The sequence below is a fragment of the Manis pentadactyla genome, chromosome 8 (assembly GCF_030020395.1).
Source record: "Manis pentadactyla isolate mManPen7 chromosome 8, mManPen7.hap1, whole genome shotgun sequence".
In the NCBI taxonomy this organism is placed as follows: Eukaryota; Metazoa; Chordata; class Mammalia; order Pholidota; family Manidae; genus Manis; species Manis pentadactyla.
The window spans coordinates 82,384,373-82,399,926 of record NC_080026.1 but is presented as its reverse complement, the minus strand read 5'-3'; the positions used below and the strand labels follow the sequence as shown (position 1 = coordinate 82,399,926).

At 40.0% G+C, this 15,554-nt stretch overlaps 1 protein-coding gene across 5 annotated transcripts in view; it reads left to right on the top strand.

Annotated features, from left to right (window-relative positions):
• ANK3 (ankyrin 3) overlaps positions 1-15,554 on the top strand; it is a 331,543-nt gene that overhangs the window by 225,585 nt on the left and 90,404 nt on the right. For all 5 annotated transcript variants that reach the window (XM_057505891.1, XM_057505892.1, XM_036895053.2 and 2 more), the window contains one exon: positions 3,775-3,877. In XM_057505891.1, the coding sequence (XP_057361874.1) occupies positions 3,775-3,877 (103 nt within the window). The remainder of the gene's footprint in view (positions 1-3,774; positions 3,878-15,554) is intronic.

Here is a 15,554-nt window from a genome sequence, read left to right as displayed (position 1 = left end):
ATTCAAGTAATTACAGAGCAACTAGTTACAGCTGAATATATACAGAATCTTAAAGGATCTAAAAAATTTTGTGTAGAGACTTAATGGCTTTTGTAAACCAATAATGAGCTGATTCTCTTCCTCAGATAATATATAAAAGATGCATTTTGTGACTCAGTCATTTATATATAGAAAACTCTTAGCAACTGACAGATATCCAGTGAGAGATGAAACCAGCATATTGTCTCGTATCATTTTTTTTTTCCAAGGCAGTGCTAAGCTTTCACACTTCTGGGTTTGACTGCACCAGTATTGTCTGCTGCTATTATATGTAACTCATTTTTTTAACATTGGCAACTCATGTTATGCTCAGAGGCAAATACTTTTAAAATCTGTCAAGCCAATGTATTTTTTTAAAGCTCTGGTAGAGTATCACAGATATAATATTCTGAGTGTAACATTTAAAAAGGAATACATTAAATGTGTAACTCATTCAACCATAACATCTTTTTCTTTTTTCCCCGTCTGATCTTGTTGCTTTCCACTTCTCCTGTTTTTCCCTAAAAATACTTAAAATAGTCCCAAGATCAGGTAAGAATTACGGCACTTTTGCAGTGTTTCTCTGCCCTTTCGTGACTCATTTTCTCATTTTTGTTTTCTAAAGCATTGGACTGTGTGTTGTGTGCTGCATTGCGCCTTTTTTTTTTTTTTTCTGCTTGGCTGTAGAAAATCAAGTTTTGTGATTCTGAGAAAATTACCAAGTAACTAAATGTATAAGAATTTACTTATGCAAAAAATTGACTGAATACTTAAGGAATTTCTTTCCCTTAACAAAGTTTGTATAGTGCATGAAGTAACTAGAGAAATCTCATGGGTTTAAAGAAAAAGTCTTGACTTGAAGGCTGTTTTCTGGTTGCTGTTTTATTTGAGTTGTGGTAGTTGCATTAATATACGTTAGTATAATGAGGCATGTGTAACACTTCCTGTATTGAACACTTAGGGTATAGTGATGGCTACAAATAATATAGTTGACCGTAGTTAAAAACAATCAAATGCTTTCCACACCCCCATGCAAATAATCTCTAATTTTAGTAGCCAAAAGTACTTCAATGGATTAAAGATTCAGAATGAAGCTTGATGGAGCTAATGGGCTCCATCTGTTGAGTTTAAGTTGGTCTGGAATGAACAGGAGTAGGAACTTTAAACATTATGTAAAATGAAGACATCTTTAGGCTTTTCCATTAAGAGCTCCCAATTCTAGGCTCTGTTCTTTAGTTGGCATTCATGTAAAAGTTAAAATAAAAAAGAATGTTTAAAAAAATATCAGCAAATCTTAGATATATTTAAAAACAAGTTAAAATAAATATGTAATAATTCTTTTAAACTTTTAAGTCTTTGTTCACATATACAGTAGAACTGTTCTCATGTACTACTGATGTTAACGTATACCATACAAGCCATAATTTAAAGAAACAAATGTCCAGGGAAAGAGCGGAAGTTCCCAGTGCCTCTCAAATCAATTGGGCAAAATGGAACCTTGCTACAGAAGCTTAGAAGTGGCACTAATAGTATAGCCCCTAGCCATGTAAGACTATTTAAAATGGGTTAAAATTAAGTAAACTTAAATTCAGTTCTTTAGTCACAGTAGCCTCATTTCAGGTCCTCAGTAGCCACATGTGGCCAGTGGCCACTAAATTGGACAGTGCAGATTTAGAATATGTCCATCATTACGAAAAGTTCTGTTGGGCAGAGTAGAAAGAGAATTGCTGTTTTTAGGACACAATAAGCTTATGTTGCATTTGAGAGAAGGTAAGAGGCTGGAAACAGGAGTAAGAGAAAACAATGGTTGCAGCCGAGACAGGAGGGGAAAAAAGCAAGAGTTCTGGATCCTATAATTGGGTGTGGAAGGCCTGACTGTGCAAGGGTGAGAGACATGTGGCTTACTAGGTATGCTCCTCTGTGCAGGCACATGCTTCCTTTTTCTTTCTTTCTGTTTCTATATCTAGTCTCTAATATTGTGCCTTGCTCATAATACTAAGTAAATATTTGCTGAATACACTAATAATGACTGTAGAATGGTCTTTTTGGGTTCATAGATGCCTCTGAGATTCTGGTGAAAGCCACCCTCTAGAGAGCATTCCTGCCCATGTGTGTAGGGGCTGAGAATAACACCTGTGATTCAGGGGCCTCTGTATCTTGGTATAAAAGTTCCCACTGTTGAGTCATCTTCAGTAGGCACTGGGGAAGAGAAACTGGGGCAAAGTAAAAAATACTCCTGATTTCCCTCTTCTTTGCCCTCTTCTCTGTCCAGCACACACAAAGCCAAAGTCTGATGCTGCTGAATTCTAGCAGCTACTTTTAGTTCACAGTTTATTATTTTACCCTATGTAATGGCAGGTGCTAACTTTCCATGGTCCTTGTCCCCCACAACCCACCCTCCCCCCAAAAAATGACACAAAACAGAAGGACCCATCTACCACACTCGTGGGCTGCCCCACCACTGTGGAGCCCAGTCTAGACTGCAGTGATGATGTTTCACGTTCTGCAGTTCTTGTCCAAGGAGGATGGAGTAGGAAGCCTCCTTTGAAACAGGGGGCCAAGCCAAGCCGCTGTAGGACAGCTGGCCCTGGCAGAGGGGATGGCCCCGAAGCAGCTCCTCACAAGCCCCCGTCCTCTGTGTCCTTGGAGGCGTGATCACAAGGCAGCCTGCCAAGGCTCGGATCATCCACAGTCCCTCGTGGGTGCTTGCAGGGTTCCCAGGGTCCCTTACTCTATTGGGTTTATTTTTTTGAGACATAATTGACATATTATATTAGTTTCAAGTATTTAATATAACGATCCAATATATCTATATACTGCAAAATCATCACAATAAATCTAGCGACCATCACCACACAGTTACAAATATTTTTTCCTGTGATAAGAACTTGTAACTCTCTTAGCAACTTCCAAATATGCGATCCAGTATTATTAACTACAGTCACTATGCTGTACATTACAGTTTATTTTATAACTGAAGGTTTGTACCTTTGGACCCCTTGAACCCATTTAGCCTACCCCTGGACACCCTATAGGTTTTTAGTTGAGAGGTCAGTGTGGTGAGTGGCGCTTCAGGAGGCTTATAGTCTGGGAACTTCAGGGTCTCTGTAGAGGATTTGGGAGAGGCTAGAAAGAGCAAGGAAGGACAAAAGGACACATGGAATTTGAATTTTTCAAGCCAAGAAAGGTGGCAAAGATCATGTAAGCTGCACTCATAACACTACTTCCTTGCTCATGTTTCCCACGAGTGGCAACTATAACCAGAGCTCTCAGTAGGTCAAACCCATATCTAGTTCCCAAAGACTATAACAGACCCATTTATAGCACACACATAATTCTGTTTGATAGTGTAAGCTAGTCAGACAAGGACCAGAAAGAGAGGAGACTCTTAACATAAGGTCTTACCATAGGAAAATCTCTCAAATTATCAAATTATCTGGAGTCTCTGGTTCTTCACAATTGTTACATTGGTTCAGCTGTCATACCAAAACATACATAGCTTTCATGCATTTCATCTTCTCACAGATTTAACACCAATTGGCCTAAATTTTAAATGAAACCAGATCATGAGATTGTCTAAGCTTAAGAGATCTCCTCAAATATAAGGGATTTTATTTTTGATGATACGTTCTTGAAAACAACTTTTGTTGGTATTTTTAGCCATATTGCCTGTTCTTAAAGTTGCATGCATTAATTTTCTTTTGTTCATCTCATCATCATTCACCACTCTTGAATGGTTAACTGTAAATACAACAGCCTCCGCTCCTTCAGTTCGGATAGGTCTTACACCTTGAACAGAAGCTCCTACGCCCGGGACAGCATGATGATCGAGGAACTCCTTGTGCCATCTAAAGAGCAGGTATGTATTCTTTTTAAAATACTCCTCAGTTGTCAAACTTGCATTTGTTTGATTTTGCATTTGTAAATCTTCTTGTACTGCCAGTTGAGAAAAAAAGAAGTTGTACCGTAAGCCCCATAAACCGTAGCCCTTTCTTCTGCTGGAAGGTGCCTAAAAACCCAGAGAGTAATGCAGGAAGGCCTCACAAAGTCATGGATACCTTTCTCATCTCTTGGTCAAATCAATTTCAATTTTTAAAATAATAATTGGTTGCTGACATCATCCAAATGAATGTTTGATTTTGCTCAACAAACTGTGCGTGTTGGAATTTGCTAGAACTGTTCATAGGAAGTAAAGATTAGATTGGTCATGTGTTTGATCCCTTAGTTTCAGAGCTGCCTGTGATGGGCCTTCTCAAGATGTGATAAAATATTGTTTTCTGCCATGATGTCTCCTGGGTTCATTTGCTGTTCGTGCAATTTCTTTCAATGATTGTGGTTGAATAGATACTGGCTAAATATAAGAAGTTCCAGCAACATAGTCCTGTTGCACATAGGCTCAGGATGGCTCATTATACTAGATAAACACAATACCTGGTTTTAAATATGCACAGTTATGAGTTGATGATAGATGGAACTGTTTGGACCGTAAGACTAATTTTGAAGGTGGCTTAGGATATTTAAATAGTGTAAATAATTGATGAAATCATCATGGACCTATTTATTCATTGCACAATCAAGGTAAATTGGAGCAGATGAATAAGTGATTGTTTCTTTTCAGTAATCACCAAGTTAGAGCTTAAGCTGGTTGGGAGTCAGAGCTTTAGGACTCCCACATGTCTGGAGGTGCTGACTTTCAGACATAGAGGTGTACATTGAACTTCGCAAGGACCTAAAATAAATATTTTACTACCTTATGTTCTCTAGAACATTCTTAGCAATCAGGCCTTACAGAGGTGAATACAGTGTCTATTCAGCGTTTGGTTGGACAAAAAGCCCTTTGTGGAATGATTATAGGTACGAGAGCATGTCATGGTCTATGTGGGTGATGTTAGCCCTTGTCTCCAGTGTCGTAGCTCAGTTCTGTGCTGTAAGCTGTTGGCCAGGTGTTGGTTGAGATTTTCTGAAGAGCTCTCTGCTTGGCTTGCTGTGGTCATTATTCTGGTCGGACAGTCCTGATCTCTTCATGTCCCCAGTTGAAATGAAATGTTAGGGGTTATATTGATAGCACAAATATAGGAATGCCTGCTATTCTCCATACCCTAAGGAAACCCCCCCAAACTGCCGAAATCGCAGGTGGAAGGAGATTCCTTGCGTATCTGGGACACTTTGCTCATATATAAAACATGTGCCTAGTTCTATAATGAAATAGCAAATTATTGATTGAACCTAGCTCTGGTTTATATTTCTGAATATATGTGCTTTGGGGGGCCTGAAATTGGGCCCATCACCATCATCATTGTGACTCACCACCATGACTGCATCACTGCCACCATTTCCTCCACCACTGTCAGCACCACTAGTACTGCCATAGTAACACTGCCTCTCAATTTCTGCACATCAACCTTAAAGTGCAATATAAGTGTTTGTGATGCCACAAGGCTGCAAACAGTCTTCTGAGGATTCTCACATCATTACCTGTTAGCGACTACTGAGACCCCCTTACTCAGGTAGAATGGAAGGGCAGTATTTACACAGAATGAAAGATTTATGAAAATAAAAATAAAGGATAAAGAGAACTTCTGAGGTAAAGCTGACATTCTCTGGTTCAGCATATGGCTGCTTCAATTTCAAAAGCCACTCTGTGGACATCACAAACACTTCTGTAGACCAGTCAGAGGACAGATGAGCTTAGGACACCTTGAAACCTTCACAAATAAACCTTACGTTGGTAAGTAAAGAAGCAGGAAGTTGCTTTCTTTAACCACTACAGAGAATCCCATGGCCTGGCAGGCATTCCTGTGAAACTCGCATGTTTAATGAGCACATAGCATTACTTACGGCCACACAGTGTCATGATAAATTTACCAGAGATTTGAAAAAATATGAAAGGCATAAAGACATTTTAAGGACAACTGGGGGCATTTGAAAATGTTAGGAAATTATTGCTGATGTTCTGAGCAGTGATTGAAGTTGTACAGGGGTCTGTCTCTATTCCAGGACACCCTGTGTGCTGAAGCTCTTAGGAATGAGGTAATCAGTAAGTAAGCTATGCGTTATCAAATGGTTCAGGCAAAAAAGTCTGTATGTGTGGAGAGAGATGGGGGGTATAGAGGAAGCAACTACAGCAAGATACTAAATGTTAAATCTAGGTGGGATGTATAGAGTATTCCTTATACAGTTTTTTCAACTTTTTTATTTATATGAGCACCTTCAAAATAAAAACTTGGAGGAAAGGGGAAAACATTCTGAGAGAAGGGTATTAACTTACTTGGTCACTGATGTCTCATTTCTTATAGAAAAGAAAAAAAAATAATTCCTCAAAAGAGGCTTTAAAAGAGAAGAGTCCAGTAAATGTGCAAAACTAATGAAAAGCATTTACTTCAGAAGTACATTTCAACACTTTATTTAAGAATTAAGTGATGAAAAAAAGGATTAGCTTTTGGCTCTCATGCCTCTAAGTCGGTATTTATAAATTTTGAAGTGGACTTTCTCCACTGTGTGGATTTTGTCGGAAAGCATGCAAGAAGTTTTAAATATTTGGAATTCCTAAAGCAACTGTACATGTACTGTTATATTGTAAACTGCCCTGTCATTGCTCTGTTAAAGTTGCGTTGACAAGGAAAGGTGGGAACTAAATAAAAATTAACTTCCCATGTGCTTCCTTTTTCAACAGCAGCCCCTCACCCACACAAAGTAGAGCTGCCCCTTCATTATTCTGCTGCTGACTAATCAGTTTGCACATTAACCACAGTTAAAGTACAGTTGAGACACAGGATAATTAGCACAGGCCTGTCCCCCACCCACTCTCCTGTGTTCCTGAGAGCCTGTGCTGGCTGAAGGCAGGTGTGGCGGTCAGTCAGAGCTGGGGAAGGGGGTTGGCAGAGCTAAGCCCATCCCCATTCCTGGCTGGGCCTTAATCATCATCAGCCTGTACACCACTTCGTTCCCTGGAAAATCAAGAATGGACTTGTTCTTGCTGTGATACTGGGTTATCCATGAACTCCTTTACCTTATAATCAAGAGTAACTTGCAGATATACTTCGAAAAATGTATATGTAAATCATGTCTCGCATTTGTCAGAGAAGGCCTTTTGTTGAAAGTGGCGGCCCTTAGCCACTCGTGGGAAGCACCTGGAAGACTACTGAAAAGACTTTCGCCAAGTGCCTGAGACAGTGGGCCTGGGAGGTGCCTGGGCATGGGATTTTTAGTGCCTCCAGAGTAGAAAGCCACTGATTTCTAGTCACAGTTCTTAATTAGGGTCACACATTGGAATTACTGGTGGCTCTTTGGAAAACATGCTTATGGAATTGGCATCTCCTCGGCTTGGTTCCTGGGTACGTGTATTTTTTTGAAGCCCTACAGGTGATTCTGGATGCATATCTAGTTAAGAACCACTGATTTAAAGCAACTCTGGCTGGGATCTTTTTGTGTATTGATCATCAGCATCTAATATATTTGTGTTATAAGCTCAGGTTTGGGTGTGTCAGGTTGTCTACAGCAACATCTGTGGTTAGAAACATTCCTTTCCAAGTGGGAAGTAATAAGTGAAGAAAAGGGAAGACTCTGAACTGAAGCCTGGTTGTCTAGGGTGAATATGATAGGCTGGTTCTTTCATTTCCTCTGACATAATTCCTGAAAGCAGGTGTCTGGTATGGCTTATGTAATTGGCTGTGTACAATCCAAAGCAGCCAGTCCTCATTACATAAAGAGAATCCTAATCAGTAGACACTATAAGCACCAGCAGATTTGGTGGAGGGGTTTATGGTGATGGTGGTGGAAACAGCTCATTTTGAGCTCCTACTATGTGCCAGGCACTTTTCTAGCTGTTTTACCAGTATTAACTCATTTGCATTTCACAAAAATCCTTTGAGATTATTTCTTAGCTCCATTAAAAAGATGAAGAAACAGAGGCACAGACAGGGTAGGTGACTTATTCCAAGGGACCCAGCTGGTAAATGGCAGGATCACTGGCCATATGGTTTCGGGTTGCCTCCTTTTAACACCATACTGCCGTAGACCCCTGCGTTGCTCAGTGTGAGAAGGAAGCTTGCAGAGGGCCCGAGGATGTTATACTCTGCTCTATGAGACCTCGTGCTTGGTAGTGTTCTTAATGTGGGTGTGCCAACATCATCTTTATCCACTTTTTTTTAGCATGAAGGATATTGTATTATACAAGTATTTTTCATTATGCTTTTAATTCTATTAACAAATTCTTATTTAATGTGCTTTAAAAGGAACTGGCAACATGTTCAGCAAAAAGTTAGGGAGAAAATTATGCTAAAAATTGTGACCTATGAAGCATCATTAAAAGAATGGAAATATTTGTCCTTTACATCATATGAGGTACAAGTCATGATAAAGCTCTAAAAACATCTGCAAGCTTCCCAGTTAATTATACTTTTTTGAATGAATAAACCTAGAAGTAGTTTTAAGACCAAGGGATGTATGCTGCAGGCAGAAACATTTGATTCAGCATGACCTCTGATAGTTATTCAAAGATGGGAGAAAAGCAGAAATCACTTAGGAAAATGTGTTGTTTCTGCCTGCATACACGCATTCCACTTTCTTCAGATGGCAGTGACAGGATCTGATGGTCTAACCTCCATCCCCCTCCATTTCTCAGTGTTGTTAAGGAGCTGAAATCCCTCCTCTTCTCTGAGTATGGGCCCCAAACCTGCCCACTCAGAGCATTCCTTTTCCTGATTATAGAGATGACTTTTGCATGAAATGTAAAATCTAAGCTGGTCCAGTGAGACCCAAATTTGAGACTTTGGCCTTTGGAAGTTGCTAAGTTATAAAAGTGATGTCTGCCAAGAGATGCTGGGGTGGAATCCTGAAGACTGGTGATTCCCACCATCTTTTGAGCCAATGGCTGGATTCAGCCACACCTGAAGTTAGTACCACCCAAGATTTCCATGCCATATAAGCAAGTAAATTAACCTCAGTCTCCCCTTCGCCTGGGACCCAGGTGTCTTAAGCCAGTTTAGTGTGGGTTTCTGTCCTCACCAACATGCTTGCTGTTGGTGGTGGTCACACTTGACATGAACAGCCACATATCAGGGGCACCGTAGAAAGTCTTCCGGCATCTTAAAGTGTCATTCAACCTTGAGATTCTATTATGCTTTCTCTCTAGGAATAAATAAATCTCATTTAACCAAATAAAAAGAAAATGATCTATGCTTTAGGAGAGTAGCTATAAACTTGGGTGTTTCCAAGCAGAAACTTTTAGAAAGGCATTCTTTGCCAACTGATTGCTAAGGAATGAGCACCTTCCATTTCCTCTCCTTGCTGCTGGTATAGGGGCGCTCTGTGTATGCAGAGAAATAGGGTAGCTGAGAGCCCTGTCCCTCTCTGAGTAGATTGCCTTCATTTTGCAGGCTTCCCGCTTTCAGACCAGATCTGTCCACAGGGTTTATATCTAAAGGAATAAGTGGCAGGGCTTCAGTGACCAGTTTGGGTTTAACTAGTGTGTAAAAGGTTGCATGTGGCTGTTTGAACAGGAACTGTGGGGATAATTCTCTAGTCAAGATAGGAGGCTTCAGTCTAGCGTGCACATACCTGGAGGCAGCTGTCCACTTTCACCTGTAACACTTCTGTTATTTCACAGCATAGGATTTCAAATCTGTTAGGTTAGACCTGGTCTTTATGAGGCTAAGGTGATCTCATGTATATTTGGTCATATATTGTGCTATGTACTACTTGCTACACTGGCAAGTAATGTGCAAATTGGTGGATTCTTCAGGAGAAATTGCACGTTTATTTTTTTCAAGACCTAGGCAATTCTCAGTGCCCTTAGTAAAGGAAAAGGAGAAAATGCCTAATCCAAAAGGCTGGTTATGCTAATAGTTTTTCTCCTCTACCTCTCAGCCCCACCCCCCCACACACCCTTTCCCAGATCAGCAGATCAACCTTACAATTTTTTTCATTTAAGCCAGTTTCTAAAGGGTTCTTAGAAATATGCATGGTGGCAGAAGGTAGCCAGCCTGGGATTAAGGATTTGCTAGAGATAGTCCCCTGGCAGATAAGCACCTTTGACTAGTGACATTTAATATGCTGCTTTTTCTCTTGAAAGTGCTTTGCCAGCAGTACTTGGATGATGGATGCATTCAACACCTTTCACAGATTGGTCAGCAAGATTACAGATTTTTTTTTTTAAGGCAGAGGAGTTGGTGTGGAGACTGACTTAAGGTAGTACAGTTCATTTAGAAGTCTTGAGCTGGATGTTGACGTGTTGACTGGCTCAGCTTCCCAGTGACCTTGATTCACCTCCTCTTATTGAAGTTGGTAGCTAAATTATCTTGAGTCAGCCAGATTTGGAAATTCCAAAGAAACCAGCTCCATCATGATTTGTATTCTAGTCTCAAATCAGCCTTAGGAGTTATAATAGTTACCTTCAAGACAATAAATACTTCAGGAAAAAAGAAAGACCTGCTTTAGTAAGCCTTTAATTTTTATTTTGCTGCTTGATTCAGGCTTTCTTTTATGGAATCCAATTTTTTTTTTTTTGTAGATAATTATTTTTTATTGAAGGGTAGTTGACACACAGTATTACATTAGTTTCAGGTGTACAACACATGATTCAATATTTATATACATGATAATTCTAGCTACCAGCTATCACCGTACAAAGTTGTTACAATATTTTGACTATATTCCTTATGCTGTACATTACATCCCGGTTACTTATTTATTTTACAATTGGAAGTGTGTACTTTTTTTTTTTTTTTTGAGAGGGCATCTCTCATATTTATTGATCAAATGGTTGTTAACAACAATAAAATTCTGTATAGGGGAGTCAGTGCTCAATGCACAATCATTAATCCACCCCAAGCCTAATTTTCGTCAGTCTCCAATCTTCTGAAGCATAATGAACAAGTTCTTACATGGAGAACAAATTCTTACATAGTGAATAAGTTACATGGTGAACAGTACAAGGGCAGTCATCACAGAAACTTTCGGTTTTGCTCATGCATTATGAACTATAAACAATCAGTTCAAATGGAATCCAATTTTATAAGTCATACAACATGATGCTTTGATATATGTATACATTGTGAAATGATTTTTTCAAGATAATTAACCATCACCTCCCACAGTTAACATTGTGTGTGTGTGTGCATGTGTGTGTAGTGAGAAGACTTGAGAATTATTCTCTTGGCAAATTTCACATTATTAACTGCAATCACCATGTTGCATTAAGTTTTCAGAATTTATTCATATTATAACTGAAATTTTGTGCCTTGTGACCAATATCTCCTCTTTTCCTCCACCTGCCAGCCTCCACTCTATTCTGTTACTGTGAACAGAGATGGAATTCATTTCTTAAAAGAGTATTTCCAACTTGTGTTGGATGACCAAACACATCCATTTTGGAGTGCCATTTCACTCAATGTCCACTGTAGATCACAGTATTTACAATATTTAGTGCAGTGCCTGCCACATTTTATTAAATGGATCATCTCACTTTATGTTTTCAGCCACCTTATGGATTAGGTTTTATCATTACCAGTTTACAAAGAGTGGGGCTGAGAGGAGCTGGAGCCCATTCTGCTGCTGACCCCTAGGCCACAGCACCACTCTAGCAAATGAAGGGTGGCAGCCTGATAAAGCATATTCCCCATGGGAAAAGTCAGTATTTAGACCAGTGTTTTCACAGCCAAAACACCGCAGTTGCTTGTTACTCCAGCAGGCTGCTCTCCCTATAGTCTGTTACGATAAAGGCTATCCTAAAAAGGCTACATAGAGAGCTGCAACGTTACATAAATTTGAGAAGTAAATTATCTTCAATTATAAAAAATTGGGAGTATTAGGGTTTATTATTGATCTGTGTTTTTGTTTGCATAGCAATTTAGAATTTTCAAATCACTCTCACATTATTTGGATCATTCCATTCTCACAATGAATTGGGACAATTACTATTATCCACCCACTACCGTAATACAGAAATGGAGTTTCAGTGAAGTTTTTGACTTGCCGTTCACTGGATTATGAGGTGATGCAGCCCAAGTCAAACTAAGCCCTCTGTTCTTTGTGTCAGGGAACTGGCCCCCATGTGCCCCCTGCTCTGATCCTGTCTGCAGCGGCCACAAGGTGAAGTTATCCTGGACAAGCCTTGCTTTTCTTGGGCTCCCCCTCTGGTTACATCATGCAGCCATTTCTCAACTGAATCATGTTTGCAGGTTCCCAGATTAGGTGCATTGGGTTTTGCCCATGACCTGTTATGTGAGGTCTACCTGCTGCCATAACATCAGCACATCCAGGCTGCCAGTTCATCTGCAGGACCACCTCCTGCTGGCTCCCCAGGGTGGTGGAGCTGGCCGGGAAGGACCTCACCTGGTGTCATCCAGCACTGCAGGCTCACAGTGGGCAGCCTGGGACTAGCTGATGTGGGGTTAGTGGGATTTCTTATTCTTCCCTGCCCCTGGACAGTTCTTTCCATGCCTCGGCAGTTGGGTGAGTCCTCCCATGAAGACCGGTGGGTACTTGTTCTCCTCTTTCCCCCCATACATAGGGCTAGTGAGAAGCTTTTGGGGGAAAGGATTAAGCTCCTGGAGACAATGATACCATCACTAGTCAGCCATTGACCTCTATTGAACAATGTGCATTTTTATTTTAATAGTATCTTTGACATCCCTTCCAAGGTGAAAAATTAGGTGTTTATTCATATTTTTAACATGGGAGTAAAAGGTCTTAAGTCGGTATGAATTTTTCCTTAACATACTACCAAAGCTACCTGGTGCTTGGGTATAGCCTGAGCTGTCAAATTTTTTAAGTATCTCTCACTGAACCTCAGTTTATGCATCTGTAAATGGGTATAATGTTACCTCCCTGGGGTACTAGGTTCTGAGGATTCACAGAACAAATGAATGTCAAGGCCTAGGACAGTCCTGACATTGAGCTGATAAACAGTAAATTGTGGTATTGCTACTAATGTAGGAATTTACACATTTTTGAGTCACTCTGAGTCAATAAATAAGACCTGCCATTTATAAAGCTCATTCTTCTAATGACTGGGCCCTGTTGATTGGATACAGGAATCCTGGGTAAAAACCATAAAGAACTCCTGCTGGCACAGGAATGTTTTTTTCCTGTGTGATTCCCACAAATAATAAGATTTTAATAAATGAGTGAATATGAATGAAAGTTCTTTGAAAAATAGAAATGACTACACATATAAAGAGACATTATTAAAATTCCTTGACAACACTGACCTTGGTGAGTGATTTTGGGCACATGTTTTTATTTAATCTCCATATCAACCAATCCTCAATTTGAAAATGAGGAAAATGAGACTGAGAAAAGTTAAGAAACATGCTAAGGATTATAAAACCATTAAGTAATGTTGGGACATCTCCAAAGGCAAGTATTTCCTTCATTCCTGATGGAGGCCAGGTTGAGGTGGCCAGGTGTCTGAGCCAAGTGGGCCTGCTCACAGGGCCTCTGAAGTAGACCCTCTACCCAGGGCCAGCATCCCCGGCCAGGTCAGGCAGGCCCCTCAGGGAGGGAGGCTTCGGGGAGCAGAGGAGGTGGTCTTCTCTCTCTGACCAAGCTCAGAACCTGGAGAGTGAAAACTGGATCTGAGCAGTGCCCACCCAGCTACCTTTCCCAAATCTACCCCTTAGATAAATAACTCCACATTTCCAGGGCCAAAGTGAATGTAAAGGGACAAGCAGAAGCCCAAGCTTACACAATTGAGTTTCCTTTCCAAAATGGAAAACTTAAGATTGGGAAAGAAGTGTTCCCTGTTAACAAGTGACAAAGACAATTTTCAAATCCAAGTCAGAGTCAACCTCAGAGCAAAGCTTTTCCATTAAACCCTGGGAACAGCCCTGTATGTTGTGTGAAACTGAAGAGCCAACTCTAGTTCATCCTCTCTAACTGTCGTCATGTGTGGTGCTCTGTTTATCATTTTAGACATTATTTGTTCACTAATCAAAGGAAGAAAAAGCTGTTTATTGGTACTGGGTGCCATGCACAATAACATGTCAGAATGCTTTGAAATTCATAATTGTTTCTTTACAATTTCCCATTTCAGTTTTAAGTAAATGCTAGTATGTAGAAATACATGTTCAGAGACAGGTAGCTTGGAAATGAAGCTACTAATTCAGTCTCTTTCTATAAAAACCATAGGTTCAGTTGAATTGCTTTATTTTGTATTTAGATCTAGGAAATACAACTGTGCATGTAAACTGCACTGTAGGAAGACCAGTTTGAATTTAGGTTATTAAAATGGTTAGGTTGCTAAGCAAACCACTATGAAAAAAAAAGTGGGACAAATATGGGGACATAGAGCTCATTGTTCTGAACAAGTGTGTTTGTCCATATTCATTCGTGTTATGGCAAAGTTTCAGTGAGTGGCAAGGAGCTTCGAGGGTAAAGGAGTTGGGACTCCAAGGTCTGTGGAGTCCCAGGGTGCTGGCACACCCGGGCCTTGATAAATATTGTATGATGGTGATGATACCTTTTGTGTGATATAATTCATTGTTTCAATAATTAATGTCACCAGGGCATGTTTCTAAGAGTACCAAAGGTAAATAATTTGCTGTAATTACCAGGGAGAAGTGATATTATTTATTTAAAAAGTGGGTCCTTTGTGAAAAATAACCTCAGGGTCCCAAATGCAGGAACTGTAATTTGCTAAAAATTAATCAGTAGCACCACCACCCATTTTATATATATATATATATATATAATTTTGGTATCATTAATATACAATTACATGAGCAACATTGTGGTTACTAGATTCCCCCTATTATCAAGTCCCCGCCACATACCCCATTACAGTCACTGTCCATCAGTGTAGTAAGATGCTATAGAATCATTACTTGTCTTCTCTGTGCTATACTGCCTTCCCCATGCCCCACCCTACATTATATGTGCTAATAGCAGTGCCCCTTATTCCCCTTCTCTCTCCCTTCCCTCCCATTCCCCCAGTCCCTTCCCTTTGGCAACTATTAGTCCATTCTTGGGTTCTGTGAGTCTGCTGCTGTTTTGTTCCTTCAGATTTTGCTTTGTTCTTATGCTCCACAGATGAGTGAAATCATTTGGTACTTGTTTTTCTCCACCTGGCTTATTTCACTGAGCATAGTACCCTCTAGCTCCATCCATGTTGTTGCAAATCATAGGATTTGTTTTCTTCTTATGGCTAAATAAATACTCCATTGTGTGTATGTACCACAACTTCTTTATCCATTCATCTACTAATGGACACTTAGGTTGCTTCCATTTCTTGGCTATTGTAAATAGTGCTGCGATAAACATAGGGGTGCATATGTCTTTTTGAGACTGGGAAACTGCATTCTTAGGTTAAATTCCTAGTAGTGGAATTCCTGGGTCAACTGCCACTTTATATTAAATAGTTTGTCATACTCTGAAGGTTGGTTGGTTGGGGTCTCCAAAAGCCAGTAAAACTGTTAAATAATGCCAGACTAAAACCCACATTCACTCTTCAGCTAATCCATGAAGAATTTTGGAACTTTCTGAAGTGATATATTTGGTTCTGTGGACCCTTATTATAACACCCATGATCACACATG